Below are 22,792 nucleotides of genomic sequence, written 5' to 3'. Positions count from 1 at the left end.
CAGCCTGGAGACCACCTGTGGCGTGCAAACCAAGCCATCCAGAGCCCACCTCCTCCGCCTGGCCTGTTCACCCAGGAGCCAGCATTCCACCACCTGCATCAACCCAGAGCCCAGCGCCAGACGGCTAGGGGTCACCCCATGGTGTAGAGCCCCCGAAATGACCCAGACTCTCCAGCCCTGTGCTCTTCACCACGCATTGTCCTGCCTTTCCCATAGAAACCAAAAAAAAAGGCTTCTGGCCTGAACCTGTGTGGTGCTCCTGTCATCTCCTGGCCACTCCTGTGGCCTCCTTGTGGCTCTGCATAGCAGCCCCCGACCCCCATCTCCACCTGTGCTGCGCCCCGTGGCTGCTGGCTGGACACAGCTGACGGACATTGTATGAACACAAACAACCCCCAGCTGCATAGCGCTTTCCTCCACACTCACCACAGCTGATTTCATCCTCAGACATCCACTGTGACAGGTGAGGGTTTGTCCCAGCACTCAAACGTTGCCCATGCCCCAGGTGGACGTGCCTGGGCTGGCGTCCCAGCTGTGTCCCCTATTCCAGCTTCCTGCTCTGCTCGCCCTGGGAGGCAGCAGGTGATGGCTCTCATCGTTGGGTCTCTGCAACCCCCATGGGAGACCTGGATTGAATTCTGGGTTCCCGACTTCAGCTTCCACCCAGCCCCGAATGTTGTGGGCATCTGGGGAGTGATCCATCTGCCCTCTCCTGTTCTCTCTCTCTCTCTCTCTCTCTCTCTCTCTCTCTCACTCTCTCTCTCTCTCTGCCTAATAAATATAAAAACAAATATTGTTTTGAAAAGAAAAAAGACGATTTAAATTTAAAAATCCTGGGCGACTGCCCCTGTGCTATGCTGGGGACACCCATGCTCACCGCAGCAACTGTGGGGAGGCCAGAGCTCAGTCCCAGACGGGCTGGCTGCTCCCCAACTCCAGACCCTTTCTGCCATCTTCGTTATCTCAGAAACAACAAAAACCAATGGAGGGGCTGCATGAAATACACTCCCAGCTGCCCTTGGGCAAGCCTTGATTTCTGACCGAGGGCTGAGAGGCACCCACCCGCCATGCTTGATGATGCCCGAGCACCTACAGAACTAAGCAGCCACGAGGCCCGACGCAGAAGCACCTGACGTGCCCCCATGCCCAGTTCTGCCAAGTTTACTTAATGGCCTCCCACCTCTCATAGGAGAAGCCATTCTGAAAAGCGGGGTACTATCCCCCCAGCCCTGCTCCTTGTTTTCACGACCTAACCACCCCGTGCGAATCCCTGGGAAGCCGAGTTTTGTGTAAACCATGTGTCTAGGGCAGGGGTCTCAGAGTTCCCTTGAAGCAGAAACCTGGGTGTGATTTTGCACCAAGGTGTGTGTTTGCATTCCCAACAAGCTGGGTGTCCGGCAGCCACCTGCGACACAGCTGGTGTAGACAGAGCAGCCACACCCTGTCCCTCCTGGGAGTCCCCAGCGTGGGCCTCCTGCTGCTCAACCTTGGCCTTGACAGGGCAATGGGGTCAGCAGCCCTCCTCCCCGTCGGCCCAGCGATGGAGGGACAGCCAAGCACGTGAACTGGGCTTGAAATCCTTCCAAGAAAGCAGAGGTGGGCTTCGTGGGGTCCTGGAGAGCTCCTGGAGATCACGTGGGGACGTCTGGGCTGTTTCTCTGCTCTCTCCCTCTAAGAGCTAAGCTTGGCTCAAGAGGCAGCTGTTAAGATATTCATCACTGCAGTACAGGTAGACTCAAGATCATTAGAACTCCCAGGTGACACAAACCTTATTTAAAAAAAAAAAAAAAAAAAAGCTCTCAGCTTCTTTCTCCAACACAGCAGTGTCCCTGTCACTGGCAAATGCCATGTTCCATAGATACGATGGTCATAACCTCTATCATTCACACCAAGACTCTTCTGAGGGCAAGGAAAGGCCTTATTAATGATTATAAAGAGAATATTGGGGCCGGCGCTGTGGCTCACTTGGTTAATCCACGCCTGCAGTGCCGCCATCCCATATGGGCGCCGGGTTCTAGTCCTGGTTGCTCCTCTTCCAGTCAAGCTCCCTGCTGTGGCCCAGGAGGGCAGTGGAGGATGGCCCAAGTGCTTGGGCCCCTGCACCTGCATGGGAGACCAGGAAGAAGCACCTGGCTCCTGGCTTCAGATCGGTGGAGTGCACCAGCCGTAACAGCCATCTGGGAGGTGAACCAATGGAAGGAATACCCTTTTCTCTGTCTCTCTCTCTCACTGTCTAACTCTGCCTGTCAAATAAATTAAAAAAAAAAAAAATTGGAGGCAAAGAAGGTGGTGGAGAGTCCCACCAATAAGGGACAAGAAGCAAGGACAAAGGTATATTGGAGACGCCACACCTGCCCTTGCCTTTTCTAACCACCTCAATTCAAGAAAGTTCTGCCTGTTGGCCGTGACAGTTGGGAACTTCCAGCAGGCATTTCAGAGTGTGTGTATTTCTTTTCCCTCCACTTCTCAACCAAGCTGCGAGACAAGGGAGCAAGGTGTTTCCTCAGAAGTCTGGAAACCGAGTTTGTCCCAGTCGCCTCAGGTCGTGGGAGGCGTCCGCACCAGCACCAGGCCCAGGGACAGCAACACACACTGCTCGGCTCTGAGCACAACAGTCAGACATCCAGGTAGACTAAGACGTTCAAGGCCTAGTTAAGCATCGCCTGGGCCTCATCAAAGGCTTGTCCATGGCTCCTTAATGCACATGACCCAGGGCGGCCTCCTCTGCCCTGGGACTTGCTTCGCAAGGGGTTCCTCAGACTGCCGCTTTTATGGCCATTTTTCCTAGGCCAGAAGACACAGGCTAGCAGCTAGCGAGCTGGGAATGGCCCAAAGCGGCAATTTACTTGATCCACAGAGCTGGCTGCACCAACACAGAAAAACTGAGTGCTTTCACATGAAGAAATAATACAAATTACAGGCCAGCGCAGCGGCTCACTAGGCTAATCCTCCACCTGCGGCGCCGGCACACCGGGTTCTGGTCCCAGTCAGGGCGCCAGATTCTGTCCCGGTTGCTCCTCTTCCAGGCCAGCTCTCTGCTGTGGCCCGGGAGTGCAGTGGAGGATGGCCCAAGTGCTTGGGCCCTGCACCCGCATGGGAGACCAGGAGAAGCACCTGGCTCCTGGCTTCAGATCAGTGTGGTGCGCCGGCCGCAGCGGCCATTTGTGGGGTGAACCAACATAAAAGGAAGACCTTTCTCCCTGTCTCTCTCACTGTCCACTCTTCCTGTCAAAGAAAAGGAAAAAAAGAAATAATACAAATTACAGATAAAATGGATTTTTTTTTTAAGTCAGAGGTTTCAGCCACAGCACACACTGGGAGTTTACCGGCCAGACGTGTAAAAGACTCCCGGGCTACAGAAGGGCACATGTAAGACTTCAATCAACTAAGCATCAGGAGATTTCCCACATGCACAGCCCCCGAGAGGCCCGGTGGCTGGGAAGGCAGCAGTGAGCCGTGACGCAGGGCAGGCCACATGCCCCGGCCTCAAGGGAGTTGCTACTGCAAAGGAAAATGAATGTGCCAGAGCCAGGGCACGGCCACAGCAGCCTCCTGGCCTCCGAGGTCGGCAGGGGAAGCACAGTGCTCAGAGGGCGGGGTGGCTGGGGAAGGACGGACAGCCCTGCTGTCCATCACACACCCCTGGGGTGCAGACCAAGGCTTTCCCACTGTTTCAGAGGCCACGCTGGATCAAGGCTTTCACAGGGCCCACAAAACATAACATACCTGTGTTCTGATAAAAGAAATGCTGCTCTTATTTTAAACAACTATTACAAAACAAGCAAGGAAAACCCAGTACCTCAGTGCATGCGTTTTGTGAGCTCAAGTATATAAATACAGAACAGAACAGACCCAAGACTCCTCGCAAGGCATCTTCACAGGAGCATCTCCCCGCAGTTAACTCACCAGCACCCCACGCTGGAGCACCTGGGTCAAAGACAGCCTCCTGCAGGCTCAGACCCTGAGAGGCAGCAGTGAGCCCTTGAAGCACTGGGTCCCTGCCAGTCAGAGGGAGACCTGGGTGGAATTCCCCACCCCCCACTCCGGTCATGGCTCAATCTGGCCATTGTAGGCATTTGGGGAGAGAGCAGCAGATGGGAGAGCCCTCTCCCTACCACCCCCACTAACTAAATTTTTTACACGCCAAGCATCAATAAATAAAACTGAAAAGGAATCTTTAGAGAAACCCAAAGACTATCTCTATGATGTGAATATTAACTAAGGACAATAACTGCTGAAATGCAGGTATCTGTATTTCCAAATGCTTGATCAAACCTGAAGAGATGTGTGTCCTAGTCATAAAATCCTTACCTGTAGGTTCATAAGCTGATCTAAGATTCTATCAAGAATTTTAATAAAATTGTATGCAAAATCAAACATGACAATTGTTTGCATAACGAATTACCTAAGGAAAGTTTTAACTACACATCAAAGGCAACAAGTATCTGTTCACTTTCTGGTTTATTAAAACAAAACTACAGTTCTGTGCTTCTCACAATACATTATCAGGCATAAAAATCAACCGGCACTTCCAAGAAAGTTTTGCTCACAAAACCACGCAGTGTTATTTTACAGTACTTTAAGAGTAATTCTTTTTACAAGTTCACATTGCTCCGTACAACAGGCGAACGCTTGAACCCCTTCCACCACGACATTTCAGAACTCCAGCTGCTCAGAAGATGAAGGCAAGCCCCTCTCGAATGCAATCACTCGTCTGTGTTAAATGACCGTGCAGAGGCCACCTCTCAGGTCCCTAAAAAGAGTGTTTAAAAAACAGGGTGACATCCCATAGTAAGTCTTATAAGTGTCAATGACAGGGCGGATTTCTAAGTGTGAGAACTATCTGTGGCCAAAAATCTGCATTCAATCGAGCAACATTTTCCTCTAGATCTGAATGAAAACCCTGATTACAACCCCAATGAATCCTATTAATTCTGCTACTTTCAGCGAAACAGCCAGGGTCACGGGTGCCTGCCCCTTCCATCAGGAGAAAGAGCCCCGATCACCTCCCGTACAGTCTTCTGCACTCGTGCCGCCCAGGAGAGGAACAGACATCCGTCCAGCGCAGCACTGGGCGCCCCAGCACGCACACACGCCCTGCCTCTGCGCCGGCTGCCGCTGCTGTCTTCTTAGACAGCCACCGCGTGTAGCGTCGCCCAGAGTGGCCTCCGGGAGACCCCAGTGAGAGCCCCAGGGGTGCCCCCAGGGAAAAAGGATACTAGTGTCCACAGTGTGGGGGATGCTGGGTTAAACAGGCTTTGCTGCACGCGCTGGGTCCTTCCACAGGCAAACGGAGTTCCCCGACAAGGAAGCAGCGAGCATCGCAGAGCACGGGACTACCCGGAGCACGGTGCCATCCCGGCTGCCGAAGGTTCCAGTCTGAGCTCCCCCCCGTGCGAGCTCAGATGTCATTTCTTCCCTCCCCCGTAGCTTGCGTAGCTCTGAGAAGGAAGACAGTGCTTTCCTGGTTCTTCGTTCCATGCACCTCACATCAGTTTTTGCCCTTTTTTTTTTTTCCTTGACATCCTGCGAGTGCCAAATGCCTTCTTCTCTTCTGAGTGACACAGGACAGTCGCATTTTCAAAACCAAGTGCAGTGTCGTATTGCTGATTGCTGTTGGTGTGGTCTACGCGGACTCACAGTCTCCCCCGAAGGACATGCATTTCGGTTTCACAGAAACGCCAGAGTAAACGGTAAGAAATCAGGTACGAGCACCTAGTTTGTTTAACCTTCCATGGAAGCCATTCACTGTTGGGAAACGATGAGAACCATCTGGAAGCCTTCGTGTGATGAGTTTTTTTTCCAGTAATGAGGCACTGAAGAATGAGTTGTGCTAAAATTAACTCAAGGGTCAGCCTGTCTGGATGAGCGTAACTTTGGTTGAGATTCTTCCGTAGAAAAGGTTTTCAAAGCACCAGTTAGTCACCAGGAGCATGCGCATTCATCCTCACAGTGAGTGAAGTGGCGACACGGCCAGCAGATCACACTCCGCGTTCCGCAAAGCGTCCGACCCGTTGCTGGGAAGCAGAGCAGCCCAGGGGAAGGGCAAGCCAAAGCTGCCGCTGCTCCGCTCGCTCCTCGCTCGGCTGGCCAAGCTCGCGGGGCGGCGTCCCCACCCCGCCTTTCCAGCCGGCTCCCGGAGCGCCTAGACAAGCCTTGACTTGCAGTCTAGAGGAAGACAAAAGAGACACTAGGGAAATGAGGGGCTCCCCAGACAAGGACCATCCAGAGGGATAAATAAATAAGACTCCCAGGGTTCTTCTACCCCGGGGAGTAACGCGGAAGGCCGAGTTAAGGTGAGCATCTCATTCCAGAGAGCAGCCGCAGCTGGCGATGAGTTCCCGTAAGGAAAACGTGTTTCAAACACAGACCGTGAGAAGAGTGAAGAGGGGACCACACAGCACAGCGCCACTGCTGCACGTGTCGAACAAGACATTTCACACAAGCCAAATACCAAGCAGTCTCCCTCCCTCTCCCAACACACACAGAAAATTCACGAGATTCTAGTAGTGTCAAAAATCCGAGCTTAGCAAAGTACAAACAGAATTCTTGTTGCTTTTATACTAAATTCAAAAGAATCTATACAACATTTATCAGGAAAAAAACTTGATTCCATAATATTATGGAGCAGCTAGGGGACAATAAATTCTTAGAAAAACTTTTAATATTACATGATCTTTAAGAAATCATCATAATTACCACAACTAACAATTATGTTCCCTGTCACAAAAAGGCACCTACCCATTAGGAACAACCTGTCAGTATGGTCACTACGTGGCATCGGGGCTTAGGCAGACAACCTACATGAATTTCTAAAGAACCATGGTTTTCTTCTTGAAGCTAAAAATCCATCAATGCTTCTGACTATTTACCACTGGGTAGGGTCGGCACATTTGTTGCACAGGTTGTACACTGTGCAACTGGCTGGGTGCTCTTGACCTTGACTAGGGTGCAGTGTCAAATCCGTGTGCCATCCAAAGGAGCCCTGGGTCTGCAGCATGCAGGCCAGGCCAACCTCACCACATTAGGACAGCAGCTATTTGGGTTCAGGAGCTCCAACACACAGCTATTCCTGTGGAGCAGATTCCCCACCGTGGACCAGGAAGGGACACGGACATAAACCCGGAGTCTCTAAATACTTGCTGGTCTTTTAAAACGAAATGGCACTTCTTTTCATGACCAAGTTTCCAACACCGATCTTCTGGCCAGGGTGACCTTGAATTCTACCAGCCAAATTTACCTCCTGCTGTTCACTGTGTGAGCCCAACACCTCGACTCCTGACCTCCACTAACTAGTGTCTGCTTCCTAACTCTGAGGGCACAGGACAGCACGGGGGTTCCTGGGTGTGCGGGATGTCAGCCCATTCTTCGTAACGCACTCTGGGAAGAAAGGTGCCCCCCCGAAAACGCAGCTGCTAGCGACACAGCCCAAACGAGGGGCTGGGTGAGTCGGGGAGGTTTAAAGAAAGCACTGCCCAGCAACCCGAAAGCGTACCAGGGAACGACCCGACGGCATTACGGTTCTCACACACAATTCAGTTCTAGAGCACAACTACACTTCTGTATGCATCACAGGAATTAGTCCTTAAAGTTGTAATGAAAATGTAAATCTTTAATAAATTCCGAAATAAGTTATTGAGATTTCATCTAGCCGTCTACTGAGTAGGAGTCGCAGGTGGAGGCCGAGGGCCGCCAAGTGCCACCTGCAGGCCGCTGTGCTGCGTCAGCGTGGGGCAGGTCGCACGCAGGTGCACGGAGGAGAAGGCACTTGTCTTCTGGGAGGCCACCCTGGGACGGGCAGGCCTGACCACGCGCTGGCGCCCGCAGCTCTGCAGTCCTTGATTCGGGGCTGGAGCCTACCGTGAACTCGTCCTGTGCCCTTCACCGGCCAGAGGAGCCACACTGCCTACAGCACCACGAAACTCAGGATGTACTCTAGGAGTTTTTGCCGGTTGACTTGAGGTAGAAACGTGCTGCTCAGCTCCAAAACAGACACTCTCTTTTGCTTGGTCTCTTTGAAAACCTGAAGAGAAAGTTTCGATTAAATTAAAGGTTTAAGGACGGGGTGGGGGGAGGACGAGGGAGGGCATTTCCGTCTTCAACCCACACCTGCAGGTCCCAGGACCCTGGAAAGGCGTGGGAAACCACATCCTCAACTAAGTCCATCTCTGTGCGGGGTGTGCACCAGGTGGGGGTTGGGATGCAGGCCTGGTGTTATCTGGGGAGAATTCAGCCAGTATACTACACGTTCGGATTTATGTTCGAGGAAAATCACAAATAGTCCCTTGCAAAGAGGCCACCGGTATCACTACGGAACTCACATTCTACGGACTCTACAGGAAGGTAAAGGGACCTGAGGATATTTCTAGCAAGACTGGCAAAAATACCCCAAGAAAGACCCAAAAAACACAGCCTTCTGCACAAATTGAAAATCAAGAAAAATTTAGTGAAGCCGGAAGCGTAGCAGCATCGTGACACACGCTAGCACCTGCTGCCTGTCACCAGGTGGGAAATGAATGTGCAACAGGCAAAATCCCGGAACGTTCAACTAACTGCCCTGCGTGGCCTCGCCTTCATCCTGCCACTACCCTCACCCCACTCCCAGAAACGCCTTCACGGGTCACCGCCCAAAACTGCTTCCCTTGGGGCCCAGCCAGCTGCCAAGCTCAAGCGGACGAGGTGTAGAAACGAGACACTGACAGGGGACTCTATCCCGGAGACGGCGGGCACCTACCCCGATATCCTTGAACATCTTCACGGCATTCTTCACGAGACAGAACGTGGCACTCTCAGCTGCAGAGACAGAACAGGGCCCCATCAGATGCCCAGGCCCAGCCAGAAGGGAAATCCCCCGCCACACACAGAGGAAGAAAGCATGGGAGGTGGGGGAGAGGGTGTGACAAGTCCCTGGACCTGGGCAGGTCCACTTCTGCTACTGGCAACCTAGGGGGTCGCTAATGACATGCTGTTTTCCAACTGACCTTGTCAACGGTTAAATGAAGAAAGAGGGTCAGGAGAGACAGAAGGGAGGGGAGAGAAGAGGAAGGGAGAAGAAACAAAACACCCATCTTGCAGGGCTTTTACGAGAACTAAATGACACAGTGAATGAATATTCTTTTAAACTACACGATGGGGGCCGGCGCAGTGGCACAGTAGGTTAATCCTCCGCCTGCGGTGCCCCTGCACCTGCATAGGAGACTGGGAAGAAGCTCCTGGCTCCTGGCTTCAGATCAGCACAGCTCTGGCCATTGTGGCCATTTTGGGAGTGAACCAATGGAAGGAAGACCTTTCTCTCTGTCTCTCACTCTCACTATATGTAACTCTACCTCTCAAATAAATAAATAAAATCTTTTAAAAAAAATAAATAAATAAACTACACAGTGACATGCATCCTGGGAACCAGAAAGCACACAGGCTCAGGGACCAGAAGGAAGCATTCTGACTCCAGGTTCGCCGTTATAGAAGCTACTCCCCCCAGTCACCTCTTATTGAAAGATGGGCTAACAGACAACACCAGGTGCTGGCCAGGATGTGGAGCAACAGCGATCACACCATTGGTGGGAGTGCAAGTGGGTTCAACCACCTGGACTCTGCTGGGCAGGGTCCACTAGAGCTGACCAGACCCACAGCCCGTGACCAGGCAGTTCCATCTCTACAGATACCCACACACGGGAACACAGACGTTCACCCCGAGACATTCCAACGTGTTCACAGCAGCACTGCGCCAGGTTGCTCTGAAGGGCAAACCCCCCACTACGTCCGTCAGTGGCAGCCGAATCAGTAAATGTGGAACAGTACACAGCAACCAGAACAACTACATGCAACACGCATGAGTCTTGCAAACACCAGTAAGTGAAAAAAGCCAGACACAACAGTATATGAGTAGGCTATCATTCCATTTACATAACATACCAAAGCAGATAATAGCAATAATCTATGGAGTTAGAGGTCATGATAATTTTGCCTTTTTCCAATTTTCCACAATTAGCAGATTTCTGTAATCAAAAAAAAAAAAAAAAACTCTTTAAAGAAATCAAAATGATGACTTGACATACCATACACTGCAACATTTCTTTCTGTTCTGGTTATTAGGTATTTGTGCAACTTTTGCAGGTATTCAGGCTCCGAAACAGGGCCACTGAAGTTGTGAACAAAGATGGCAGCAGAGCTGTAGGCCTCCAGCAGAGGCCCCAGGAGTCTCTGTAAGAAGCTGATGAACTGCTGGTGCTCCTTGGACTGGCTCACCTGAGTGCAAGAGCAGGAGAGGAAGTCATGCGGCAGTCACGGGGAAGGACAGCAAAGCAAGCTCCTGAGGCTTCCTTTGGAGGCCAGGAACTTGGGGGACGGGCACTCCCAGCAGCACGGCATAAAACGTGGCCTAGTACTCCTCGTGCAGAGACTCCCTACTGGAAACACAGTCGGCTCAGAAACACGCCCTTTATTATAACCAGTCCCTTCTACAGTACATTCATAGAACAGCTGCCTGGGAGAGATTTTCATGGCTCAGTGACACAATTATGACACATAATCACCAACAGAAATAATAGGTCCTGAGGCTGCACCCTTCAGGGTTTGCACTGTGAGCTTAAGTGAGCAAAAAGGTTGTAGGCAGGACTGCATGGATCAGCTCAGTCCTCCCTCAGCTCCCTCAGCTCCGCCTGGATCAGCACAGTCCTCCCTCCTGGATCAGCACAGTCCTCCCTCCTGGATCAGCTCGGTCCTCCCTCAGCTCCCTCCTGGATCAGCACAGTCCTCCCTCCTGGATCAGCATAGTCCTCCCTCCTGGATCAGCTCAGTCCTCCCTCCTGGATCAGTTCTGTCCTCCCTCCTGGATCAGCTCTGTCCTCCCTCCTGGATCAGCTCAGTCCTCCCTCAGCTCCCTCCTGGATCAGCTCGGTCCTCCCTCAGCTCCTCCTGGATCAGCTCGATCCTCCCTCAGCTCCTCCTGGATCAGCTCGGTCCTCCCGAAGCTCCTCCCAGATCGGCTCGGTCCTCCCGAAGCTCCCACTTTCTGCCTCCCCGACCTGGCCTTCACCCATGGCCCAGCGCTGTGGGTAATGACGGCCACACTACACCACCCATAACCTGCAGGTTCGTGTAAGTACCTGTGTCATGGGGAAGCAAGATGCCACCCAATCTCAATGCTAGTAACTTCCAAATGGAAACGGGATTCTCAAAGTCATTGGAATCTCTAGCGACCACACCCTGTAACTGGCTGACCGTGAGTGTAACCCGGATGTGCTGGCCACTGTGAGCAGAGCCATCCAGCCACAGTCTTCAGAACAGATGGGGCATCAGTACTAATTTCTAAAACTACAATCAGACAAAACTGATTTTTCTATGAGTTAATGACAACTGATCTTTGGACAATCAGAATTGTCTCCTGTAACAGGATGTTTTAGTTTAAGGCAGAGGGTTCGATGTATGAAATTTTGGGAGCAGTGGCGAGGCTGAGAATGACTCAGCTAGAATAACCAGCGCCAGTGGCTGACACTACAGAGAGACTGCCTCACAGGCGGAGGGCCAGCGGAGGGCAGGCACCTGTGAACCTGTGAGAGCACGCTGTGAGACGCCACCAATGACACACCGACGACGTCCACCTGCCTGACTTGCTACTCCCGCTTCCTTTTCCATTTGCCCATCCCCAAAGAGGACAGTTTAAAGGCATCACCATAACCCAAACAGTCTGAGCATCTTTCCTCCACAGAAGGCACCAGAGCTGGCTGGTGGGTTATTTAGATACGCGTCACCAGTCCCAGATTAGCTATTTGTGACATAAATCTCAGCTGAGCATTATAATGTCCACCAGAATTCTGCACCGAAGTACCTTCAAGTAGCAATCTCGCTGCTCCTCACCAAAATCACTGTCTTCATCTTCTTCATCACTTCTCCACGACAAAGGTTCCGGAAGTTTCTTATCCCACTGTTGCTCACCAAGACCGGGACTGATATCTTCCTGTTCATCTTGCTATCCCAAGGAAATGACCAATGATAAATAAATAACACATAAACACTTGCCCAACTGGCCCTAAGACAGAGCAGCCCTCTTCCCAGTGTTTCTCCGACTTGTCCACCTAGCCACTCATGGGGCAGTCCACTTCCCTCTCCAAACTCACGTTTAGGATACTGCAGGGAAGGAACAGGGCACAGCTGCCAGGTAGATAAGTGAGACTGGCCTCCATCTTCTCAACTGCTCTCTGCGCTCCAAGCCACACCCCACACACACACAGCAGATCCACCAAAATCAAATCAAGATCTCAAGAGAGAAAGACGAACGTGTACGAATGACAAGGACACTGACATAGGAAACAGTGCCCTCTTAGAACGCAAACTTACAGATGCCACAGACCCAAGTAAAGGTATGACTTACAAACCACTGAGACAACAGGAGGAAAACAAGACACTCATTCTCCCCATTCTTGCTTTTCTGCTCTCTTCATCTGGACATGATTAAGCAGCAAATGTCACTGCTTGCTAACATAAATGATATTCATAGAAATACTGGAACTGAAGAGCAAGAAACTAAACGAGGACAAGCACGGGCGAGGGCTTGCTCTTACCTCCGCCACAGTGAGAATGCCGTACTGGATGAACTTTCCCACTGTCTCATGGCAAACTTGGTAAAACGTCTGGCAGGGCTGAGAAGAGAAGTTACGCCCCTGTAAATGTCACTCTTCAGTATTTCATTTTTTAAAAACAAAAAGGAAAAAAAGCTGTACAAGGGACCTGCTAAAAACAAGGAGACTTTACAAGGCTCATGGAGAAAGGAAAGGTAAGTCTACTTTAATACAAAGTGTCTAGGCAGAGTATTTTCATAATACACACGTTCCATGAATTCTCTTGAAGATCCCTTGTATTTATTCCCCTGGTCAAGCCCTAGGATTGCCGACATCCACCTTCTTGATAAATACTCAGTCATAGGCACAGCCCGAGAGCAGACCTCTCTCCCTGACTGCCCAGGCAGTTCCGGGGCTCCATTCTGTCCCCAAGTAGAGCAAGCCCACTGAAGAGCTGTGTGTCAAGCCCCAACCACCTGTTCCTTTTTCTTTGTAAGACAATTCCTAGGGGCCAGCACTGTGGTGCAGCGGGTTAACGCCCTGGCCTGAAGTGCCGGCGCCCGTATGGGAAGTCCCGGCTGCTCCACTTCCGATCTGGCTCTCTGCTATGGCCTGAGAAAGCAGTAGAGGATGGCCCAAGTCCTTGGGCCTCCGCACCCGCATGGGAGACCTGGAAGAAGCTCCTGGCTCCTGGCTTCGGATCGGTGCAGCTCTCACCGTTGAGGCCAGCTGGGGTGTGAACCATCGGATGGAAGACCTCTCTCTCTCTCTCTTTCTTTCTCTCTCTCTCCTCTTTCTGTGTAACTCTTTCAAATAAATAAAGAAATCTTTTTTTTAAAAAAAGACAACTCCTAGGTAAAAGTGATCTTACAGTACTTACCATACAAAAAGTGGTGAATGAGAAGCACAACATTCAAATAACTCAAAAGAGACCCAGGGAAAGGATGAGGGCCACGTGAGGAGCCGTGTCAGCCCCCATCCGGCCCACCCAGGCAGCCAAGCTCATGCAGAACAGACTCTCCAACGGGACCACCAGCAAACCACAATCAAGGAAGCCCCAGAGGAGGGCTGGACTCACACACATTCATAAACGTCCCAAACACATTCACAGGAACGGGAAGAGAGTAAGAGAATACACAGAAAATACCAATTCTACAGGGGAGGAGGAATCAATTACCTAATGCATACGCCTCATTATAAATATCTAAAGTCTGGGCTGTAATAGAAAGGTTCCCTAGCACTCCTGGGCTTAGTCTCCTCATTTAGAGATGAACAGGAGGCTGAAGTAGTGATTTTCCCATCAGTAGTTCCATCCTCCACAGGTTGGAGTGTTGATTATTTACAAGCTACTGACCCAGTGCTTTCTGCACAGTGAAAGCTCTGTGACTCTGGCTCTGACCTCTGGGAACACTGGGCAATTGGTCCTGTCACGCCTCATGGCTGCAGGTGGGACTCACTGGTGCAGCGAGCCAGAAAGCAAAGTGAGATAGGAAACGGCTCATGGCTTTGGTAGTTACAGAAACCTACAGAACGTTATGTTCAGTAGGGGCAGAACCTGAAGCTTCAGTAACAGACCAGTGATTCTTAGAGAGATACACGAGTGGTTTCCGTCTTCACACAGATGCTCAGGGGAGAAAACGCAGAAAGGGAAGAGCCTCCACTCACGAGAGAGATGCTGCCTTCGTTGGAGAGCAGGTAGCACAGGCTGGCGGCCTTCCGCACCAGCTGCTCCTGGCTGACCAGACCGGCAGGGACGCCCACAGGCCCTCCGGAGCCCCTCTTGTTCAGGACCGCGTAAAGACTGCAGGCTGCGGATGCAAGCAACAAAGAGGTCACCAGCTACGGTCTCCAGGGAATGCTTCCTCTGGCTCAGGTAACTCCTATCACCTGGTCGTTGATACACCAGAACCAGTGCTCTGCAGAAGCTGGGGAAATTTCAGTAAAGCCCAACAGGATCCAATTCTCATGAGACCACGTGACCCAAACTCCCTCAAAGTTGCCAAGAATTTTAGTCCCTTCTGCCTCCTTTGTCTGCATTCGCTTAACTACAAGAAGATCGGTTCTCTTCACTGCCCTGCCTATGGTTCACCTCAACTAAGCTTTCAGCTCCCGCATAGCAAGACATAGCAAGGCACGGCAAGGCACAGCAAGGCATAGCCTCTCAGGAAGTGTAACACTAGCCAAACAGTAACCCAGTAACTATTCCTTGTAGATGTAACTAGTGACAAAGCAGATTGCATTTCCATAAGGAAGCTAAAAATATAGCAATGTGTTCCATCCACGGGGGCACTACCATCCAAAGTGAAGTAGTCACCACTACGGGCTGCCACCCTTGTATTCTCCAGGGCCCATAGTACCTATGATGGCCTCCATGATAAAAACATGGAGGACGCCGTTGCTGTAGAAGTTGAGCTCAAAGACCGAGGGGATAGTTGTGCTGGGAGTGATAAAGAACTCATCGTTCCTGCTGGTGGGGGTGATGGCAACACAATTTCCCAGCAGCTGGATGGCATGCATGACGACGTCTTCAGAATTTCCTGAGAACCCCAGGTCAAAATCACGGGCCAGAACTTCCTCCTTCATCACAAAGAAGTCTTCCACCAATGTGGAGAGATCAATTCCCTGAAGAAGAGACACAAGTGATCTGCGACAGTAGAGCACCTATTTCCCCAAGGCCGAGAGGCCAACGTCCCAAGGATTTTCTTCTTGCCTTGGCTTTCCTGCAGCTCGCTGTTGGCACTTACAGAAACAGGGCCTGAGCGCTCATGCAGAACAAGCCAGAAAACATCTTACAAGGCTGGTCCTACTGGATTGTCAAAATATTCCACACTCCAAAGACCACTCAAGCCAGGACACGTGACATGAGCATGGAAGACCAAAAGAGGGGAAAAGACAGCTTACAGTAAGAAGTGCTAGGTTTTAGCAAGAAATTCCTGTATTTTAAATATTTATCTGACAAATATTTACTTGGTGCCTACAAATACTGGCACTATGTTTGGTGTTGAGAACATGACTATGCACCAGATATGGTGTCCCCCATCACAGACATTTGACAAGTGGATTGTGGGAGGGTAGACAACGGGTTCTAAAACATACACCAATCATTTAGAAATGGCACCCCATGATACGTACCTCAAGTCAATGAAATATACTTTATTTACATTAATCAAAGAATGTCTTATTACTATATTTATAAAGCAGTCGCAGTTGTTTTTCATGCAGATTCCCTCCTCCACCAGATCTACAAGCTCCTCTGAGCAGGGTCCTTAGCTTATTTTGTGGTTTATCTCGCATACTAATCAGGAGGGGCCAACCTGCTCCCTGAATAAGTCTTGAACAGCCAGCACTGAACTGCAGGGGACAATGCAGACGTACCTGCCTGTGTCGGTAGAGCAGCAAGCAGGCCACAATGTGGGTGGACATGATGGCACAGGACTTGCTAGCAGCTACAAGGCAAACACATAGCTTTATTTGCATGTTCTCTTAATATAGCTCACACTTCTAAGCTAGTTACTTGAAACACAGTATCTATAACTATAGAATTCCTTTGCTACAGTTCCCAAAACCTAGATTCACCAAAAGGCAGTAATAACATCACAGAGCTCCAGTCTAACTGAACCTCATCAGAGATCACGGTTCATCATGTCACAATCTAAGACTGGTCCACCTTCACTCCAGGCTGAGATTAACAGAACGAACATCCAAGAGACACCTTCATTAAAAAACCAGCATCCAAAGAGGGAGGCTGTTCTGGGAGGGTGCTCCAGGCTACCCCATTTTCGTGTGTCTAGACTTGTTCCTGTCTGCAGTTGATACCTGCAACACTGCCTCAATCTTCTAGTAGCTATTCATCCCATTAAAATGAAGGCGTAAAAGTCAGAAAAAAGGAGGATCTGAAGTCAGCAAAGTCTGGGCTCAAATCCTAATCTCTACACTAATTAATTTCATGACTTGGGCAAATGACTTAAATTTCTGAGGTTCGGTTTCCTCATGGGTACAATGAAAACACCAGCCAGCTCAGTGAGCTGAGAGGGAAATGATGGCCTGGCACAAAGCTTCTAGGACTAGGTACTCAATATATTTGCAGTTCCTCTTTCCAACCTGGCCCGGAGGTAAGGAAAGACAGGGAAAAACACATTTAAGAATGACGGTAGGGCATAGTGCAACACTTGGAATTCACAGAAAATGATAATCGTAGAAATGAAGTATGAGCACATCCATGGAATAATCAGAATTAAAGGTATCATTTGTGACTTTACCGAGAGATGACAATGAATCCAGGAAAACTGCACTCTTTTTTCTTTTTTTAATTTATTTGACAGGTAGAGTTATGGACAGTGAGAGAGAGATAGAGAGAAAGGTCTTTGTTCTGTTGGTTCACTCCCCAAATGGCCGCTACAGCCAATCTGAAGCTAGGAGCCACATGCTTCTTCCTGGTCTCCCATGCGGGTGCAGGGGCCCAAGCACTTGGGCCATCTTCCACTGCCCTCCCAGGCCACAGCAGAGAGCTGGACTGGAAGAGGAGCAACCAGGACTAGAACCTGGTGCCCATATGGATGCGGGTGCCGCAGGCGGAGGATTAACCAAGTGAGCCACAGCGCCGGCCTGAAAACTGCACTCTTGACTGAAGTTGTCTTCAGCGTACTAAAAAAAAATCCAGGACTGTATTTATAACCATTAAAAGTAAATTTTATATTTAGTTTCTTAAAGCATTTGTGTTATAAGTGGAACACACTTATAAAACTGCATAAAATATTTTTGGAGACCAGGGAGCAATGATGCTGGTTATTTAAGTACTTGCTACCTGTTTCATCTTTTGACAATCAGGAAATATTATTCTTTACATCCAGATTTTAGGCCGGGGAGAGACCCAAGCAGATGTGCTAGGAAAGAATCTTCCAGTCTAGAGGCAGGAGGGAGAGGGAGTAGCCAGAGCAGAAGCAGCAAGAAGAGGGAAGGAAGCCCACACCGCAGCATGGGCAGGAAGTGGGGAATCTGACCAAGACCGGGGCCCAGGGACCTGAAGAGACCCCCCTCCCCTGCGGCTGACCACCAAGGGACCATGGTACTGCCTCAGCATCTTACAGCAACCTCTCCCACGGGACACAGGGCTGCGACTTGGAACTCAATGAAGGTTAGCCTTGCATTCAACCCCACTTGGCGCTGGGCCTCTCCCACTTGAGTCATTTGTGTACGACTACTTCACTGAAAACAGAAGCTCTTGGAGTGCAAAACCACTAATATTCAATCTGCACTCCCAACAGCTAAAACAAAGCTTTACCCATAAGAGCCACTCAACATTTGCTGAATAAAAGCATTCCTGGCATCAGAGGAGAAAGGAATATGCAACTGTAAATCCAGATATTGTAGTACAAATTAGCTCAAAAACATATTCACTAGCAACAGAGGCCACGAGGCATTTTGATAATAATAGTTTACAAAACACAAGAAACACAAGAACATAGGCACCTTCGAATGAGCAGAAACCAGGTGAGATATTTTATGAATATTCTCTCAAATCCTCACAATATCCCCTTCTGTCTAATACCTTAAGTATCACCACTGGGGAATACTGGTAATAGAACTGGGCGTGGAAAGCAACCTCAGCGGATTCCAAAAGCTGTGTGGTGTGGACTGCACTGCTCTGACCATGAGCTGTGAGATCACAGGGTGGGGTCCCCCACTCACTGAACAGAATGTGCTCGGCCAGATTTGCAATCAGCCTCCTGCGGAAGGACTCATCGGCGACATTTCTGGACTCATTCACGGATCCATCGACACCTTCATCAGCGGCATCGTTGGGTCTGAAAAGGTTTTGGAAATTAGGCTTGAACAATTCCACTCTTTTACAAGGTAAATCATGTGGGATTAATCCACAAAGGTATGAGGTACTGTCAATTAGGATATTCTAAATCTGAACAATAAATAAATTATTCCTATAGACTGTTCTCCTCCATAACATACTTCATTATGCTTAAAACACTCTCCTGGCCAAATTATGCTCTTTAGTTACGAATAAATTATCTGTTGGTGTATCACTTCCAAAATCTACAGGTAGAAAGAATGCATAAAGGATGATGCCTCCTTTTACAGCACATCCAAAATGTCACCGCTTTCATGGGGCCGGCATTGTGGCCCAGGAGGTTGGACCCATTGTCTATGACCCCAGCATCCCATACAGCAGTGCTAGTTCCCAGTCCTGGCAGCTCTACTTCTGATCTAACTTCATGCTAATGCAACTGTGAAAGCAGCATATGAGGCCCTAAGTGCTTGACCCCTGCCACCCCTGTGGGACACCTAGATGGAGCTCTAGCCCTCAGCCTGGGCCAGCCCTGGCCATTGCAGCCATCTAGGGAATGAACCACCAGATCGAAGACCTCTCTCTCTCTGTCTGTCTCTCTCTCTCTCTCTCTCTCTCTCTCTCTGTATATGTGCGTCTTTCTGTCTCTCCCTTTTTCTTTCACTCTGCCTTTCAAATATATCTTTAAAAAAAAAAAGTTAACATTTCCACACATTAAAAGAAAAGCTTCATATTAAACTTCTCTAGATGAAGATTCAATTTGAATTATGGAAAATTCAAATAGCAAAACTCTTTTATGTTCCATTTATGTACAATTTGTATAACCTAAGCTACCACCAAAAATAATTCAACTCAAACACTCAGAAGCATAAATCAAATAAGAACTCCTACATGAGCCATAAAAATGATAAAGATTTCACACGTGAATAGTGGAAAGTTTCTAAACTCATACAAAAACAGATCACTTCAATATCCTTGATCAAATCAAGAGAAAAGTTACTCCCACGAGGAAGGGAATGAGAGATGCATATTCTTCACAAAGTGAACCCACGCTTTGGTGCAGTGAAACAAATAAGAAGATATCTGATAGCTTAGTTGGTATAAAAATTTCTGCAAATCTTACCTGGAAGGAAGTATAGCTGGTAGCAGGGCTTGTTCCAGGGAAAGTGGAGCCGTCACAGGTTTCTGACTTTGGCTTTCTAAATACTCCTGGAAAAACAATAAATAATATGATCAGTACTCTCACTGTCTGTTGCTAAATATGATATTCAAGAACTGAACACAGAAAGAACAGAATGATGCTTAAACAAAATTGTTGAAGCCTCCATAACATACTTTATTATGCTTAAAACACTCGCCCCGGTCTAGAGCCATGTGTTGGTGGGAGACTTAGGGAACCCCACTTTGGGCACAGGCCTCACTTGGCAGGGCAGGAAACAGAGGCCCCAAGTCACACAGAGAGGTGGCGCTTGAGCCACCTGACTGCAGGCTGAGGCTGGGACGCAGCTGCACACCTGCAGACACTCACCTTTAAGGAAAACGGCTGCGCAAAATCCACACGGACGTAGCCATAGTTTTTCCGTAACATCCTAATGACACCTCTGGCTACACTCCAAAGGCTCTCGTTCTTCTTAGGTTTGCCCTAAACACCAACGTGAAAAAAATAACAGTGACAAACAAAGCTAACATACACAAACACTCTGCTATCCAAGAATAATTTTTTCCCAATTTTATTAATTTTAAGAGGCAGACAGACAGCGAGAGATCTCCCATCCACTGGTTTATCCCCAATACCCACAGCAGTGGGGATTCAGCGAGGCAAAGCCAGGAGCTGGGAATTCCATCAGGGTCTCCCACATGAATACCAGGGACCCAAGGACTGGAAGACATCATCTCTGTCTCCCAGGGTACCCATTAGCAGGAAAGTGGAATCAAGAACCAAGCTGGGCCTGGAACCCAGACACACTGATATAGGATGTGTCCCAAGCACCATCTTACACCACTATGCCAATGACCCATCCTCTAACTTTATTTTAATGAAAACTGGTGGTTCATTGAGAAAAAGACAAGAGTGAATGAAAGGGGCAAAGAAGCATTCAGTAACTGAGGCTGTCAGGCAACGTCCAGTATTCAGAGACGCTAGGAAATGTAACGTCATTACGAGCGGTAATTCAGTCAAGATGCATGTGGCACTAGTGCATCTGTATAATGTTCACATAATTTAAAAAAATAAACTGTAACTGGTAAAGGGTAAAATGACACAGCCTGGAAAACTGTTCTGCAGTTCTCAGACAAAAACAAGATGTCAAACGGGTCCCTTATCTGAGGTCTGATCATCAACATAAAGCAACCAATTCAACGCCAAATCAAAACTCACAGCGGACTTTGCGTGAATTACCCATCCCAGAAACGTGACTGAGCACTGATTACACTGCACATGCCGCATAATGGCAGGCTACGTAATGGACACAAGGTCTCAGCCACGACCTCATGATACAGGATGGACTGGGTACACAAGACCAGTCCTCCAACATAAGAGAATGCCATGCAGAAAACAGCCCTTGTCCATCACTTGGGTTTTAAAGGCTCTAGTTGTCAGAGCAGGTGTTTAGCCTAGTGGTTAAGGGACCTGCATCCCACATGGGAGTAGCTGGGTTCAGTTCCTGCTCTGGCTCCGGACTCCAGCTTCTTTTAATGCAGATCTTGGGGACAACACTGACAGCTCAAGTTAACTGGATTCCTGAGACCTGCATTGTGCTCCTGGCTCCCAGCTTCAGTTCTGGCCCTGCCTCAGCCATTGTAAGCATTCGGGGAGTGAACCAGTGGATGGGACCTCCATCCGTGTCTGTTTCTGTTTCTCTACCTTCCCACATAACTATCTCTACTGCTCAAATAATTTTTTTTTTAAGTTTCCAATTGTTAAGTATTCTTGACCTTGTGACACATCTGTAACAGTAAGCTTCAAACAAGTATCTTGCCCAAGACTTCCTCTTAAATAAGAACAGAACTAAATTTCGCTAGAAGTCTCATGCTGCTGGTAAGTGGTAAGTTGGTAAGACCATTTTGGTAAAGCATTTGACAGTGTTTACTGAAGCTGAACGCACATATACTTTGTGACTCGCTAGTTCCACTCCTAGGCACATGCCAACAAAATGTGGTATGTGGCCATTAAGAGAAACACATCCCACTGCTCATGGCCAAACTTGTTTTCAAACAGCATAAAAACCAGATTGTGACATACTCATGCACTGGCATACTGTGCTGCTGCAGAGTAAGTGAACCATAACCACACGTAACAGCATGGGTGACAGCTCAAAAAATCTCCTTGAGCGAAGGAAATAGGACACAGAGAGACCATACTGCACATATCCTGTTTATAGAAAGTTCAAAAATTGGCAAAATTAGTCCATTAAGTGGCTCTCTATGAGGGGGTGCTGATAGAAGCAGAGAGGTTTGCTAGGCTCCTAAGACCACTGCTTCATCTGGGTGCTGGTTACACAGGGACCATCACACCATAACCACTCAAGCTCCATGCGTGGGATCTGCACACTCCTGTTACTACTATACTTCCATCCAAAGTTTACTGGAAAAAAAACACTGCCACTTCACAAATTACTCTGTAGTGGCTGTAATGACATAACCCACCAGTTCTTCAGGTTTCACTCAAAATTTGCACAGAAAGAATAAGCTCTGGGGAGAAAGACTCGTGGATAATCCCCACAATAGACGTGGAAACTCAGGAGCAAGCGTTCCTCCATTCCCAGTCTCATGACTGAGGCTGGCATGGATCAATCCAATCACACCGCTCCCTCCAAGCACAGGGAAATCCAGCAGAGCACTGAGCACCTCACCGTGCCCACCAACCACATCCCATGCAGTGCTTTCAAACTGGACGCTACCAAAACCAGCAAGCCTTAGTGGATTCTAAAAGCAAATGCAAACTACAAAAGCTAAATTGAAACCTAAGGCTGGAAAAGAGAGGCAGACTTGCACATAGGCAGTGCCCTTACCAGCTGTTCCCCGTTGTAATGACCTTCAATGATGCGATCGTAGGAGATCCCCACAGGGATTATCAGGATATCTGGGATGGTATTGGTAGACAGAGTGTCAACCACAACTGACAGAAGCCCTGCCCGAGCACAGGACGTTTTTCCACTCCGGGAGCGTGTGCCTTCCAGGAAAATCTCCAGGAACTGCTGCTGGCGGAGTAGTTCTACTATATGCTGGGAGACAAGGAGAAAGCGAAATACGAATTTGAACCTGAAACAAGACTGTCCAAACTAAAATGAGCTCTGGGAAATCAAATCTTAAAAATCTAGATAAAAACCCTGTTCACTATGAACAGAATATTTTCTCCTCACCCATAACTGCAAAGCTTCCTGTCCTACACTATGTTTTGATTAAAAAAAAATACCTCATGGGGTCTGGCACTGTG

General features: G+C 49.0%; 1 protein-coding gene across 6 annotated transcripts in view; it reads right to left on the bottom strand.

Annotated features, from left to right (window-relative positions):
• Positions 1 to 4,442: 4,442 nt before the first annotated feature.
• GPAM (glycerol-3-phosphate acyltransferase, mitochondrial) overlaps positions 4,443 to 22,792 on the bottom strand; it is a 61,439-nt gene continuing 43,089 nt past the window's right edge. For 4 of the 6 annotated variants that reach the window (XM_062215343.1, XM_062215346.1, XM_062215344.1 and 1 more), the window contains 12 exons: positions 22,368 to 22,580; positions 19,886 to 19,999; positions 19,481 to 19,566; positions 18,246 to 18,361; positions 15,933 to 16,003; positions 14,915 to 15,179; positions 14,223 to 14,365; positions 12,561 to 12,638; positions 11,828 to 11,968; positions 10,056 to 10,245; positions 8,735 to 8,793; positions 4,443 to 8,023 (listed from right to left, as the gene is read on the bottom strand). In XM_062215343.1, the coding sequence (XP_062071327.1) occupies positions 7,907 to 8,023; positions 8,735 to 8,793; positions 10,056 to 10,245; positions 11,828 to 11,968; positions 12,561 to 12,638; positions 14,223 to 14,365; positions 14,915 to 15,179; positions 15,933 to 16,003; positions 18,246 to 18,361; positions 19,481 to 19,566; positions 19,886 to 19,999; positions 22,368 to 22,580 (1,593 nt within the window). In that variant the 3' untranslated portion in view covers positions 4,443 to 7,906. Of the gene's footprint in view, positions 8,024 to 8,734; positions 8,794 to 9,912; positions 9,996 to 10,055; positions 10,407 to 11,827; positions 11,969 to 12,560; positions 12,639 to 14,222; positions 14,366 to 14,914; positions 15,180 to 15,932; positions 16,004 to 18,245; positions 18,362 to 19,480; positions 19,567 to 19,885; positions 20,000 to 22,367; positions 22,581 to 22,792 lie in introns of those variants that run through there. The other 2 variants (XM_062215347.1, XR_009868371.1) reach the window with 2 other exon arrangements.

This window comes from Lepus europaeus, chromosome 17, assembly GCF_033115175.1.
Source record: "Lepus europaeus isolate LE1 chromosome 17, mLepTim1.pri, whole genome shotgun sequence".
NCBI classification, from domain to species: domain Eukaryota; kingdom Metazoa; phylum Chordata; class Mammalia; order Lagomorpha; family Leporidae; genus Lepus; species Lepus europaeus.
The sequence above is the reverse complement of the archived record's forward strand: the minus strand, read 5'-3'. Positions and strand labels throughout refer to the sequence as shown.